Raw genomic sequence first — 16,624 nt, 5'->3', positions numbered from 1 at the left:
TGTTAATCTTCTTCTCAAGCTCTTTGTCCCTACCCTGTCCTTGGTTACTCCCCTTATATCAAAGAAGTCATTTGGCATTTGTTTTTTAAGGATTGGCTAGCTTCGCTTAGCATAATCTGCTCTAATGCCATCCATTTCCCTCCAAATTCTATGATTTTGTCATTTCTTAATGCAGAGTAATACTCCATTGTGTATAAATGCCACATTTTTTTTATCCATTCATCTATTGAAGGGCATCTAGGTTGGTTCCACAATCTTGCTATCGTGAATTGTGCTGCTATGAACATCGATGTAGCAGTGTCCCTGTAGCATGCTCTTATTAGGTCTTTAGGGAATAGACCTAGAAGGGGAATAGCTGGGTCAAATGGTGGTTCCATTCCCAGCTTTCCAAGAAATCTCCATACTGCTTTCCAAATTGGCTGCACCAATTTGCAGTCCCACCAACAATGAACAAGTGTACCCTTTTCCCCGCATCCTCTCCAGCACTTGTTGTTGTTGGACTTCATAATGGCTGCCAATCTTACTGGAGTGAGAAGGTATCTTAGGGTGGTTTTGATTTGCATTTCTCTGACTGCTAGTGATGGTGAGCATTTTTTCATGTACTTGTTGATTGATTGTATGTCCTCCTCTAAGAAGTGTCTGTTCAGGTCCTTGGCCCATTTGTTGATTGGGTTATTCGTTATCTTATTGTCTAATTTTTTTAGTTCTTTGTATACTCTGGATATTAGGGCTCTATCTGAAGTGTGTGGAGTAAAGATTTGTTCCCAGGATGTAGGCTCCCTGTTTACCTCTCTTATTGTTTCTTTTGCTGAGAAAAAACTTTTTAGTTTGAGTAAGTCCCATTTGTTGATTCTAGTTGTTAACTCTTGCGCTATGGGTGTCCTATTGAGGAATTTGGAGCCCGACCCCACAGTATGCAGATCATAGACAACTTTTTCTTCTATCAGACGCCGTGTCTCTGATTAATATCAAGCTCCTTGATCCATTTTGAGTTAACTTTTGTGCATGGCGAGAGAAAGGGATTCAGTTTCATTTTGATGCAAATGGATTTCCAATTTTCCCAGCTGGAACAAGACAGGGATGCCCTCTCTCACCACTTCTGTTCAACATAGTCCTCGAAACACTGGCCAGAGCAATTAGACAGACGAAAGAAATTAAAGGCATAAAAATAGGAAAAGAAGAACTTAAATTATCACTATTTGCAGATGACATGATTCTATACCTAGCAGACCCAAAAGGGTCTACAAAGAAACTATTAGAACTAATAAATGAATTCAGCAAAGTGGCAGGATATAAAATCAACACGCATAAATCAAATGCATTCCTGTATATCAGCGACAAATCCTCTGAAACGGAAATGAGGACAACTACTCCATTCACAATATCCCCCCAAAAAATAAAATACTTGGGAATCAACCTAACAAAAGAGGTGAAAGACTTATACAATGAAAACTACAGAACCCTAAAGAGAAATATAGAAGAAGATCTTAGAAGATGGAAAAATATACCCTGTTCATGGATAGGCAGAACTAACATCATCAAAATGGCGATATTACCAAAAGTTCTCTATAGGTTTAATGCAATGCCAATCAAAATCCCAACGGCATTTCTTGTAGAAATAGATAAAGCAATCATGAAATTCATATGGAAAAATAAAAGACCCAGAATAGCAAAAGCAATTCTAAACAGGAAGTGTGAATCAGGCGGTACAGCGATACCAGATTTCAAACTATATTACAGAGCAATAGTAACAAAAACAGCATGGTACTGGTACCAAAACAGGCGGGTGGACCAATGGTACAGAATAGAGGACACAGTAACCAATCCACAAAACTACAACTATCTTATATTTGATAAAGGGGCTAAAAGCATGCAATGGAGGAAGGATAGCATCTCCTTGGCTTTTTTGTTTAAATTTTTATTAAAGACTTAGTACCCAGTAAATTGTAATCTGGTCAGGTGTGTCTATTTTATCAGAAAGAACTATGTCTTAAACATATTAGCATTTCTAGTTCTTAGAAGAAGCTCAATACATTAATGATTAAAACTGAAGTCCATTTAGGGAAAATTTAGAATAAATGACCTTAGAGTTTACTTCCAAATCTGAGATTTTCTATGCCTTTTCTACACACGAAAATCATTTTTGAGGCCCTTGAAACTGTCTTCTAACCTTGGAATTAACCCCCATTTCATGAAGCCAGTTTCTGCTTTAATTTCTTTGTAGAGCTTCAAAAGCCAAAAATTAGGGCTCCTGGCAATGAAAGTCCAGTGAGTGTTGTAGTTACAACACTGGAGAAGTTTCTGGAGAAGGTGGAGTAAACAGCACACGAGAGAGCATTGGAAAACTAGCCGCGTTCCAAGACATCTGGGATTGATTATTCCAGTGAGATGCTGAAGCAAAGAGAACAATTCTAGTACTGCCTTTTGACATCTGGGCTTTGGCAACTGCTCCTATGGCTTTGCTCAACAGTTCTTGAAGAATAAGATATAGGCTTGTTTCAGGGAAAGAAGAACGTTTATTGACTCTACTTCTGCTACAGAAAAGTCCTTCAAAAGATTCTTTTTTTCCCTTTATCTGGGCTTTCTTAATAGGTCAAGGTGTCATTATAATTTAACAGAGATAAGAATTAGTCTCCAGCCACCTCATACACTACCCGGGGTCTGAATTAGCGTCTACCAATGTCTCCCCATTTCTTCTCCTATGACTCTTGTCAAATCATTTGACAAGGATGGGAAGGAAAAGTAACCTCAGGCTACTGGAAAAACAGATTCATTCCAGCTATCCTGAGGTTTCTCTTTTTAAACACAAGCTAAGTAGAACTTTTGCTCTATTTTTAAGGAAACAGCATGCATTTCTTCTCTGAAATTACCATTTTGTTCTCTCAGTTCATTATTATTGCCTTCAAAGCACAAAATATACTTTAGACATACTCAGAGACACAAATTCTCAAACACATAACATATGGTCAGGGCTAACAGTTATCCCTGATTCTAATATTTTGACCTATTGCCGTGAAAGCAAAAGGCAGTGTTCTATGAGGAAGGGGCAGGAAGAGTGTTTGCTAAAATTTATTGAGCACATACTCTAGTGGCATTTTAATCTGCATGCCAAAGACATGATTTTATGTAAAACTCAAAAAAACTATATATGGCTTGCTGATATCTGCATTTTAGTGATGAAGAAACAAGGCTCAAGGAGGTGAAGTGATTTGCCCAAGGTCACATAGTTCCTATGTGGCAGAGGCAGGTCAAGATCACAGGTCTGGCACACCAAGATGTACAGGCAGGTCCAGGTCATCACTACTAATGGGGTGCAGAGCCCAGTCAGGCCCAGGAAAGCCCTGTCAACCCAGCGCAGAGTCCAGGCAAGGCCCAGGACAGCCCCACCAACACCCTCGGAGCCCTCACTGGGTCTCAGCTGCATCTTTGAACATATCGCCCAACACTACTGCCCACCCCCAACCCCCAACTTGACACTCCGTCACTGAAAGCAGCTGCCTCCATCTTGGAACACTGTCATCACCATCTTTAGTGGTGGCAACTCCCAGCTTGGAACACCGGCTGGGCAGGTATTCCATAGTCCCCAGTTCCCACTCTACCCGGCAGCTGCTAACCTGGCACAGTGACTGCCCAATATAAAACAGCTCTCCAAGACAGGTGTGCAGCCCAAAGAACGCAAACCATAAGGCGTCCCAAGAGAAAGGTCCCCAATTAGGAAGTAGAAAGGGAGAGGGTGAGTGAGATAAATTAGAGACCAGGAACTGTGAGGTCTATAGACGATATAAGGAGATAAGACCAGGCATCCACATCACATGAGCAGGCCCCAAAGGAGATCCTTGGGGTGTAGTCTTTTATCAGGGACCAGTTGGTGCCATACCCCACTTCCAGGTGCTCTGCACCCAAGACCAACCCTCCCACCCTGGTAACCTTCAACATCCTGAGGGCGGAGATACCATCTAACAACAGACCACCCCACCTACTGGATGAGAAGGGAAGCAGGAAAGATACTGATCTCCAACCAAAGCAATCCTTGTTTCTTCCTTTAAGACTTTTTTTCATCCCTCTCTATTCTTCCACTATCACATCCCCAACATTTGTGAAACAAAGTACTTTGCATGAATTAGGGTACTGAGAACTTGGATGTCCGAACAGTATATTACAGTTGTGTTGTATATTCTTTCATTTCCTATTTTTACACGTTTTATTTTTCTTAATATTTCTGTGTGTTTGTTTTATATACTCTTTTGTCTTCCCACTTACTTGTCTCCCCAAAATGATTTCCTCTCACTTCTCCTTCTACCATCTTCTTTAGATTCCCTTTTCATACTTCCTAAGATCTAATAACTCTATATCCTCACCTCCTACCCCCTCAACATCTCATCTTACACCTCACCCCCAGTTCTTTGTCCACCATCAAACTGTAAACCCTTCTTCAAACCTACTATTTATATTGTAGAAATTAATTAAACTCACCATTTCTGTATATTGTGACAAAATTGTAAAGGCCGTATTAGCAACCATTTGGTTTATGATTGTATTATTGCTTGTATTGGGATCTGCTAACATTGCTGTTCCCCTCAAAGGAGAGGTATTAGAACCCTGGAGGGGCACTATAAGCCTAAAGAGTAAAAAATTATAATGCTGCAGCTCCTCAGTGCTAGAAGGAAATCACATGAACAATATGGAAAAATATAAGGGAAAAAAGTGCCCCAAACAAATCAAGGTATTACATTATTAGGATCCATGGCTAACACAACAGAAAAAATGACAGAGAAGGAGTTCAGGATGTACATAATTAAAATGTTCTGTGAATTAAAGGATGATATAAGAGAACAAATACAGGCAACAAAAGATCATTTCGATAAAAAGCTACATAAGCAAATACAGGAAGCAAAAGATTACTTCAATAAGGAGATGGAGGTTCTGGAAAGAAATCCTTGAAATGAAAGAAACAATAAACCAAATTAAAAGCTCAATAGAAAGCATCAACAACAGATTAGATCACTTGGAAGACAGGACCTCACACAATGAAGACAAAATATATAATCTCAAAAACAATGTAGATCACACAGTGAAGATGGTAAGAAACCATGAGAAAAATATTCAAAAAATATGTGATAACATAAAAAGACCAATTTAAGAGTTATTGGGATAGAGGAAGGCATAGAGTTTCAAACAAAAGAAATGAGCAATCTATTCAATGAAATAATATTAAAATTTTCCAATCATGAAGAATAAATTGGAAAACCAAATACAAGAGGATTACAGGATGCCAAATGTACAAAATCACAACAGATCCACACCAAGGCACATTATAATCAAAATGCCCAACCTACAGAATAAGGAGAGAATCTTAAAAGTCACAAGAGAAAGGAATCAGATTACATATAGGGGGAAAACAATTAGGATATCTGCTAATTTTTCAAGCCAGACCCTGAAAGCTAGAAGACCCTGGAACAACATATATCAAGCTCTGAAAGAAAATGGATGACAATCAAGAATCTTATATCCAGCAAAATTAAACTTTAGATTTGATGATGAAATAAAAACCTTCCATGATCAACAAAAGTTAAAAGAATTTGCAGCTAGAAAGTCAGCACTACAGAACATCCTCAGCAAAATATTCGACAAGGAGAAAATGAAAAACAATTATGAAAATCAGCAGAGGGAGGTATTACACTAAAGGAAAAACTAATCAAAGGAGAAACTAAGTCATTTAAATCCCCAAAATAAACAGGAATGGCTGGAAATACAAATCATGTCTCAATAATTGTCACAAGCCAGCCATGGTTTTGTGTGTGAGCTATGCACATTTGAGCATATGAGGGAACTGGACTGACGTTGCTGCCTGATTGGGCTGTGCAACATAAGTGTGCCTTTTTGCTGACTCTGCCTATGATCCCATACAGTACCTAAGATGGGTGTGGCTTTCCAAGATGTCAGTTAATCTGCTAACCACAAGACATCACCAAGCAACCCCCTGAAACCCAATCCTTTGCCTTATTTGGGTGGAATTTTCTCGAATGTCTTTCCCTGCAATAAATAGAAGGTATCAGGTGTGCCCTCTCTCTTGCTCCTCCCAGCACTGGAGCTGACACTTGGGGTCATGAGCTGAGATGTCCTGCCTTACAAACTTATGTTTGTGTGCTGTGTGTTTTCTTCACCATTTTATTAGTTATTGATACAGCCAGGCCCTTTGAACCCAGATCATGTTGCCATCCTGGCCAGATAGTGATAAATAATAATCCTGAATGTTAATGGCCTAAACTCACCAATCAAAAGACAAAGACTGGCAGGCTGGATTTTAAAAAAAAAAAAAGACCCAACAATATGCTGCCTCCAAGAGACTCATCTCATAGGAAAAGACATCTACAGACTGAAGGTGAAGGATTGGGTAAAATCATACCACTCACATGGACTGTGGAAGCAAGCAGGGGGTTCCATCCTCATATTAAATAAAGTAGACTTCAAGCCAAAGTAAATCAAAAGGGATAAAGAAGGATATTTCATACTGCTCAAGGGAAACCTACATCAATAAAAGACATAAATATATATGCCCCAAATAATCATCAAACAAACTCTTGTCAAGTTAAAGAGTCAAATAGTTCACAACACAAAAATTCTGAGTGACTTAACACACCTCTTTCATCACTGGATAGAACTCCCAAACAAAAGTTGAACAAGAAACTACAGAACTCAATAAAAATCAATAACTTAGACCTAACCTACATATATAGAATATTTCATCCATCAGTGAGTAAATACACTTTCTTCTAAACAGCACATGGATCCTTCTCTAAAATAGACCATATATTATGCCACAAAGAAACTCTTAGCAAATACAAAAAAGTAGAGATATTACCCTGCATTCTATCAGATCATAATGGAATGAAATTAAAAATCAATGATAAAATTAAAAAATAAAATCTACTCCAACACCTGGAGACTAAACAATATACACTATTGAGAATAATGGGTTGCAAAAGACATTGAAGAAGAGATTGAAAAATTCTTAGAGGTAATTGAGAACACTGATACAACATATCAAAATCTCTGGGACGCTATGAAGGCAGTACTAAGAGGAAATTTCATTGCATGAAGTTCATTCCTTTAAAGAAGAAAAAGTCAATAAATAAATGATTTAGCATTACATATCAAAGCCCTAGAAAAAGAAGAACAAATCAACACCAAAAGCAGTAGAAAATAGGAAATAATTAAAATCAGAGCTGTAATCAATGAAATTGAAACAAAAGAAACAATTGAAAAAAATTGAGAAAACAATAAGTTGATTCTTTGAAAAAATAAATAAAATTGATAAACCTTTAGCCATGCTAATGAAGAGGAGAGAGAAAAATCAAATTACTAACTTCCATGATAAAAAAGGAAATATCATAACAGACACTACAGAAATATACAATATAATTAGAAATTATTTTGAAAACTTGTACTCCAGTGAAATAGAAAATACCAAAGACATCAACAAATTTCTAGTCACATGATTTCTGAAGCAGGACGATATACATGGTTTAAACATACAAATTTCAAAGAATGAAATAGAAGATGCCATCTGAAGCCTACCAAACAAGAAAAGCCCAGGACTGGATGGATACATAGTCAAGTTCTACAAGATCTTTAAAGAAGAATTAATACCAATACTCCTCAAATTATTTCATGAAATAAAAAAAGAAACACTTCCAAACTCATTCTATGAGGCCAATATCACCCTGATTCCAAAACCAGGCAAAGACACATCAAAGAAAAAAATTTTCAGACCAGTATCTCTAATGAGCATAGATGCAAAAATCCTCAATAAAATTCTGGCAAATTGAATATAAAAACATATCAAAAAGATAGTGCACCACGATCAAGTGGCATTCATCCCAGGGCATGCAAGTTTGGTTCAACATATGGAAATCAATAAATGTAATTCATCACGTCAATAGACTTAAAGATAAGAATCATATGATAATCTCAATAGACACAGAAAATGTGTTTGACAAAATGTAGCACCCCTTCATGTTCAAAACACTAGAAAAACTAGGGATAACAGGTACTTAACTTAACATTGTAAAAGCTATCTATGCTGAGCCTCAGGCCAATTCATTCTAAATGGAGAAAAAATGAAAGTATTCCCTCTAAAAATGGAAACAAGACAGGTTGCCCTCTTTCACCACTTCTATTTAACACTAGTTCTTGAAACACTAGCCAAAGCAATTAGACAGACAAAAGAAATTAAAGGGATATAGATAGGAAAAAAAGAACTCAAATTATTACTATTTGCCAACTATATGATTCTATACATAGAAGAAACAAAAAATTCCACCAGAAAACTTCTAGAACTAGTGAATGAATTCGGCAAGGTAGCAGGGTACAAAATCAGCACCTATAAATCAAAAACATTTCTGAACATCAGTGAAAAATCCTGTGAAAAGGAAACAGGAAAACTACCCCATTTACAATAGCCTCAAAAAAATGGGAGAAATCAATTTAATAAAAGAAGTGAAAGACCTGTGCAGTGAAAACTATAGGACTCTAAAGAAAGAAAGAAGACCTTAGAAGATGGAAAGATCTTCCTTGTTCTTGGATAGGCAAAATTAGTATTATCAAAATGACCATACTATCAAAAGCACTATACAGATTTAGTGCAATTCAAATCAAAATACCAATAGAAGTAGAAAAGGCAGTCACAAAATTCATCTGGAAAAATAAGAGGCCTAGAATAGCTAAAGCAATTCTTAGCAAGAAGAGTGAAGCAGGTAGCATCACTATACCAGAACTTAAACTATGCTACAGAGCTATAGTAACAAAAATGGCATGATATTGGCACCAAAATAGATTGGTAGACCAATGGTACAGAACAGAGGAAACAGAGCAAACCCACATAAATACAGTTATCTTATATTATTAGACAAAAGCACCAAAAACATATATTGGAGAAAAGATAGCCTCTTCAACAAATGGTTCTAGGAAAACTGGAAATCCAAATGCAAAAAAACTCTCTCCCCATGTGTAAAACTCAATTCAAAGTGGATCAAAGACCTATGAATTAAACCAGAGACCTTGCAACTAATAGAAGAAAAAGTAGGCCCAAATCTCCATCATTTCAGATTATGCCCTGACTTCTTAATAAGATTCCTATAGAATATGAATTAAAATCAAGAATCAATAAATGGGATGGATTCAAACTCAAAAACTTCTTCCCAGCAAAAGAAACAATCTGTTCTTTCGACTAAAAGGCTCAGGGTTTACTCCAATTGAATTGGGCTTGGGCTGCAGGAAATAACCACACAAGAGACACAAATACCTTTTTCTTTGGGGTCAATGTGACACTCCTCTGACCTTAAGGGTCTGCAAGGAGAGAGAGGGCAAGAGCACAAGCTGACCCCTTTTATTGAGGAGAAGCTATTCAAATGAGGCAAGGGGTCAGGTTTCAGGGGGCTGAGTCTATCTTCATGATGTCCATTGTCAGCAGGTTGACTGACACCTGGGTAGGCCACACCCAAGGGCACAGTAAGAGAAGGGGACACACACAAGGCACTTCCATGAAAGATTCTATCCTAAATAGGGCAAGGGATTATATTACAAAGCAACAGGTGAGCATAGCTTTACCCATGGGGCTGTAGCAAGACACACCCATGCACGAGACACCGACCCTCCAACCCAAGAAGGGTGGAGAAAGCTCTGCCACATTTCTGACTGAGCACCTTAGCACCTAGCTGGGGAGTATGACTCAGTCACGTACAAGGTTGGTCTCCCACAAGTGAGGTGAATAGAGAGGCTACAGAATGGGAGCAAATTTTTACCACATGCACATCAGATAGAGCATTAATCTCTAGGATATATAAAGAACTCAAAAATCTTAACATCAAAAAACAATACAATCAATAAATGGGCCAAGGAACAGAACAGACACTTCTCAGAAGATGATATACAATCAGTCAACAAATACATGAAAAAATGTTCAACATCTCTAGCAATTAGAGAAATGCAAATCAAAACTACTATTAAGATTTCACCTCACTCCAGTCAGAATGGAAGCTATTAAGAATACAAACAACAATAAGTGTTGGCAAGGATGTGGGGAAAAGGGCACACTCTTACATTGCTGGTAGGAATGCAAATTGGTGCAAACAATCTGGAAAGAAGTATGGAGATTCCTTGGAAAACTGGGAATGGAATCAACATTTGACCCAACTATCTCACTCCTTGGTTTATACCCAAAGGACTTAAAAACAGCATAGTACAGGCACACAGCCAGATCAATGTTTATTGCAGCACAATTCACAATAACTAAATTGTGGATCCAACCTAGATTCCCTTCAGTAGTAGATGAATGGGTAAAGAAAATGTGTTATATATACACAATGGAATATATTACTCAGCATTAAAAGAGAATAAAATCATGGCATTTGCAGTTAAATGGATGGAGTTGAAGAATATAATGCTAAGTGAAGTAAAACAATTCCAAAAACCCAAATGTGGAATGTTTTCTCTGATATACGGATGCTGATTCATAATGGAGATAGGGGGGCATGGAAGGAACAAACTTTAGATAGGGCAAAGGGGAGGGAGGGGAGGGAAGGGGACACAGGGGTAGAAAGACGATGGAATGAGATAGACATCATTACCCTAAGTTAATGTATGAAAACACAAATGGTATGACTCTACTTTGTGTTCAACCAGAGACATGAAAAATTGTGCTCTATTTGTGTAATATGAATTGAATCGAATTCTGCAGTCATATATAACTAATTAGAATAAATAAAATTTTTAAATTTAAAATAAATAAATAAATAGATATTCACATGCCAATCTTTTGGGGGAAAATAAAATAATAAAAAAAGATCACAGGTCTGACTCTAGTTATGTATATTTCTTACCAATACTCTTAATATAAAATAATAATAGGGTGATTCTCAGAAGCCTCTTATTTGAACATTCTGACCTATTTATTATTTCTAGCATCTCAGAAAGACAATTACTTTTATTATTGTTATTTCATTATTATGATGTCAACATTCATTGAGCATTTAAAACCTGCCAGGCCCTGATCTAAGCACTCATTAATTCTGAAAACCCACTTGCTGAGGAAGGTACTATTATTTTACCAATGCATAACTAGAAGCTGAAGGAGATAAGGTAACTTCTCTGAGGTCAGAGGACTGAGAATTAGAGCCTGAGTTTTGAATCCAGGAAGTCTACCTTCAGAGTGCAAGCTACATCACCTGCAGAGAATGTATCCTAGAGTAAGAGATCTGTATTAAAATTCCAGTTCTGCCTCTTCCTGGGCAAATTAACTCAAGTAAGTCAGTTCTCATTTCTTCATATGTAAAATGGGTTCTGGAGTCTTACTTGATGAACAGGTAATGCGCATATGTGTACCCATCATCAAAATCTGAATACATATTATATAGTAAAATAAGGGCAGTTTTGAAATCTAATCAACTTGGATTCAAATCTTACCACACTTACCAAATTGGAGATTTCTGACAAGATATACAAATATTCTGAGACTCTGTTTCATCATGGGAGACAAAAAATACCTAACCAGCAGTGTGGTTTATCAATCAGAAATAACACATATTAATATAGTACAATGTCAGGGAAATGAAGGACTTTGATATGATAATTGTTCATATTTTATGGTTACTTATTAAGCAAATATGCTTTCAATTCACTGACAGGCAAGGAACAAAGTTCTCTGTGTTGCCGTTTGGCTGTTCCTCTCTATACTCCTAACTTTGGCATCACAGAGGGAAGCTGGAGAACCTCATCCCCTGGTTAAGGATTTTTTTAAAAGGAGCTAGCCTTCTGTGGGTCCTGCCTTACATGTGGCTCTGACTGAGGTTGGTGCAGAGAGGATGGGCTGAAAGTATTCTTCCTTCTCATTTTGTCTCCCTGGTGAGCCCACTGAGAAGAGATGGATTGTGAGTCCCATGTGGTAAATGCAATCAGGGTCCTAACTCTCACCCAATAAGGATGACCCTCTTTGTTTGAGGCTCTCAGAAAAAAGCACATGGTCTAAAGGGTAGCACTTCCTTGAATGTCCAAGACAGAGGCTTTAGGCAAATTCCTTTACAGAACATCAGGCTCCCTTCTATCAAATGAGAGCTTTCAAATTGGGTATTTGTAAGGCTTAAATAAAATACTTTATGAATAGGATCTATCTCCACTAGGCAGTTAGTAAATATTCAACTAATTTTAATTCTCCTCTTTCTCAGAGAACAGTTCAGTGTCAACATCATGTAGAGGTAAATAACATCAGTAATACACCACGGCTAAAGAATGAGGCAAGTTTGCATATATTCTCTTCAGCTTATATCTAAACATTCAAGAACAGAATACAAACAAGTTCTCTCATCACTAACGTTGAAAATAAGTAAATTCCCAATGAATGTACCATACATTTAGGAACATGGACTTTGTACCTTCATCAAGAAAAATAATTGAATTTGTATAAATCCATATCATATCTATCACACTGCATTAACTTGCAGAATTTAGCTATAATGTTTGGCATTGAAAAAGATATTATAAAGAACATTATTACTGTAGCAGAAAGCTATAAACTGTGTGTGTTTACTTTTAGTACTAGGGATCAAACCCAGGGGCACTTTACCATAGAGCTAAATCCCCAGCCCTTTTTATTTTTATCTCGAGACAGGGTTCTTGCTAAGTTTCTGAGGCTGGCCTCAAACTTGTGATCTGCCAGCCTCAGCCTCCTATGTCACTGGGATTACAGGTGGGTACCACTGTGCCTAGCTACAATACTGTGTTCTAAGAGAATACAAGAAATAAGTTGGTTACCCTCAGCATAGGATTTAGCTAAATCTATAGCAGAGGCATAATTTTGTCTTACTAGTAACAATGACAGAAGTAAATCATCACCATCTGGTTGTCTGGTTTCAATATTAGGTGAAACGATTCAGTTATCAAAACCTTAACCTAATCAGTGCATTAACCCTGTGATAACTGTAGTGAGTGGTAACTGTAGGCAGGTAGAGTGTAACTGGAGAAGCCTCAGCCTCCTATGTCACTGGGATTACAGGTGGGTACCACTGTGCCTAGCTACAATACTGTGTTCTAAGAGAATACAAGAAATAAGTTGGTTACCCTCAGCATAGGATTTAGCTAAATCTATAGCAGAGGCATAATTTTGTCTTACTAGTAACAATGACAGAAGTAAATCATCACCATCTGGTTGTCTGGTTTCAATATTAGGTGAAACGATTCAGTTATCAAAACCTTAACCTAATCAGTGCATTAACCCTGTGATAACTGTAGTGAGTGGTAACTGTAGGCAGGTAGAGTGTAACTGGAGAAGCTGGGTCATCGGGGTGTACCTGTAGATACATATATTGTCTGTGGTGAGGAGAGTCTCTCTTGACTTGTTGGTGGCCATGTCCTGATCTGCCTTCCTCCACCACACTCTTCTGTCATGATGTTCTGCCTCACCTCCAGCCCCAAGGTATGGAACTGGTGATCTATGGACTGAGACCTCAGAAATTATAAGCCCCCAATAAACTTTTCCACCTTAAAATTGTTCTTGTTAGGTCTTTTAGACACAGCAGAGAAGAAGCTGACTTTAAACACTGGTTTAATCAGTGAGAGGCCTTTGCTAGACGTATTTTCACACTGATGATCTGGTTGATGCCCAGGAACAGAACTTACCTCTGCAGTTGGGTAAGGAGGCCTTTTGTCTCTTTGCTTTTACTATGCTCACTTCCATATACAAGAATTTGAATCATCAGACACTGTAAGTGAAGTGAGAAACATAATAGGTTAAAGAGAATCCTATAGCAAGTACCTTAAGTGCAAATTAACTCAGAAAAGGACCAGTGGAACTGGAATGTCATAACTTTAAATTTGGAATGCCTATATTACATGTCATTGGTTCTCTACCAAGCAGGAAAAGAACTGTCACTGAAGCCTCTTTGGTTACCTTCTATAACACTCATGCTCCAGTTTGCTTCACCTTCCTCTACCATACATGGCTGCTGATAGCTAAAGTAACAGCCCCAAACTGATATCATCCCTGCTTAAAACATGACTACATTAGTGGTTTCCATTAGGATTTTCCACATAGCTATAACTAATGGATAGAAATTAAATAAAATGAGATTTAGGCATGTATCCCAAAGCTGCCTTGTTTTCTCATGCTGCATAATTTTACTTTAGGTAGTTTTCCATTTTGAATTTTATTGCTTAACTTTGTTTCTAGCCAACATGGAATGGTAGGGACCAGGTTTTCTCTATACCTGAATCAACAAAAAAAGGAAAAAAAGTAGACAAAAGTGCATGAATTTTTGAAACTTTTTAATTTTTAAGATACCATACATCAGACAATAAAAGACCATGATCCCTAAGAAAAGGATAACAAGTGAGGTTAACCCTATGATTATCCCAGATTATTGTTTTGACTGTTTCTGGGCATTATACAGGAAAGGGGACCAAAGCTCACCAGACTCTCCCAGAGAGCTGAAAGTCCCAGAAGATGTTTAGCAGACACTTCATGAAAAAGAACCATGGATATTTACAGTGGTTCTCTTCAAGTGAGGTACCTTTTTCCTGTTATTTGTGATTTTTTTGTTTACATTAAGCTAACCTAAAATGAGATAAAAATTTGTCCAAACCTGATGTTTATCAATGCAATATGTGGATTGCCTGTCACTCCATCCTCTGCTCACTTGAGTGTTAGTTGATCTTTATAGACTTCTTCTCTTACTTTGAGCAAACCTAGGTGTTAGGTAGAGGCATCCCTATCTATCTTACTAAGTCTCTAGCCTTTGTTCTGTCAGCATTTTAATGGTTTGTACACCCTGGAAGGGAAGTAAAGGGAAGAGATATACATATATATATATATATATATATATATATATATATATATATATATATATATATATATATATACAAACATCACTCTTCAATTCTTCTGATAAGCCCAGGATAAAATGTAACAAACCAGCCAGAATTCACCTTCCTTGGCTCACCTTCCTTAGCAGCTGAATTGCCTTTCTGAGCTCTCCTTTGGCAAAGCAGATCCTGCCCAAGTTATAAAAAGTTTCAGCCACCTCTTTGCTACAGTCACCATAGCTGATGATCTGGGACTTCAGTGAAGCCTTTAGCAGTTTGTAAGCCTCCTAGGGGATGAATTAAAAAAAAAAATCAACCTGGCAGTTCTGAAAGAGCCTTCGGTTTCTATGGCATGAGCTCTGTGAAGGAGGCATTCTATCCTACAATGACTTGGCCCCACCAGGACAGTCAGTTATGATGTGTCACCTAAACAATTTGTTTCTCCTGAGTTAAAGTTCCAAGCTTATAACTAAAAGTAGTTAATTCACATGTATAATATTATTTAATTTTCATGACTATCCAATGTGACAGAAACTATTGTTGTACTCATTTTACAGATGAAGGAATGAGGATTTATAAAAGCTAAAGATCTTGCCAAAGATCACATAACCTATAGCTGACCATCTCAGGATTCAAACACCACACAGTCTGAATTCTGAATTCCATAGCCCTCATTCTTTCTTTTAAAAAATTTCAGACTTTTTTGTTAGCTGAAAAGTAATAGGATGGATACTCATAAAATGTTCACCTAGATTCACAAATGATTACCATTTCTCCACATTTGCTTTAGTGTGCTCTTTTTCTCCCCAGTGCGTGCGTGCACACACACACAAGGGTGAATATATATCTATCCATATTTTATTTGAAAATAAGTTGTAGTCAACAAGATACTTTCCCCATAAATACTTAAGCAATGTCTTCTTAGAAAATTTCCTCTTTAACTACAATAACATTATCAATCAATAAATTTTAATTGGTACAATACCATTAGCTTCATATATATTCCAGTGCAAATTTTCTAATTGTCCCAGTAAAATCTACTAAGAATATTATATTGCATTTAGTTTTCATAATTCCATAGTCTTTTGCAATTTTTATATTTCATAATATTAATATATCTTAAAAAGTTTAGACCAGCTGTCTTTCAGTCTAGTACTCACTCTCCCACTGGAGAAGGCTGTGACATTTTTTAAAAACTTATTTGTTCTTTTGGCATTAAAAGATAATAAAATTATGGCATTTGCAGGTAAATGGATGGAGCTGGAGAATATCATGCTAAGCAAAGTACGCCAATCCCAAAAAACTAAAGGCCAAATGTTCTCTCTGATAAGTGGATGCTGATCCATAATTGGGGGCAGGGGCATGGGAAAATGGAGAAACTTTGATTGGGCAAAGAGAGAGGGGAAGGGAGGGGCCATGGGGGTAGGGAACATAGTGGAATGAGATGGACATCATTGCCTTAGGTACGCATATGAATGCACATGTGATGCAACGCCACATTGTGTAACCAGAGAAATGAAAAGTTGTGCTGCAATTGTGTACAATGAATCAAAATGCATTCTGCTGTCATATATACCTAATTAGAATAAATTTTAAAATATATAAAAAATAAATAAAAATATAAAAAATTATTTGTTCTTTCAAGATGTACACAATCTACATTTTGACATATTGTACAGAAATAGAATAATTTGTTCCATTTAGGATCCCATTGTTGTGGTTGTACATGGAATTACATTGGTCATGTATTCATATGTAAGGATAGAAAAGA

At 37.2% G+C, this 16,624-nt stretch overlaps 1 protein-coding gene across 1 annotated transcript in view; it reads right to left on the bottom strand.

Moving 5' to 3' along the window:
- Positions 1-13,667: 13,667 nt before the first annotated feature.
- TTC23L (tetratricopeptide repeat domain 23 like) overlaps positions 13,668-16,624 on the bottom strand; it is a gene marked incomplete at its 3' end in the record, with an annotated part of 47,872 nt that continues 44,915 nt past the window's right edge. The window contains 1 exon segment of the mRNA XM_081296465.1: positions 13,668-13,754. Within this exon segment, the coding sequence (XP_081152591.1) occupies positions 13,668-13,754 (87 nt within the window).

This window comes from Spermophilus citellus (assembly GCF_964194105.1).
Source record: "Spermophilus citellus genome assembly, chromosome: 1".
In the NCBI taxonomy this organism is placed as follows: Eukaryota; Metazoa; Chordata; class Mammalia; order Rodentia; family Sciuridae; genus Spermophilus; species Spermophilus citellus.
The sequence above is the reverse complement of the archived record's forward strand: the minus strand, read 5'-3'. Positions and strand labels throughout refer to the sequence as shown.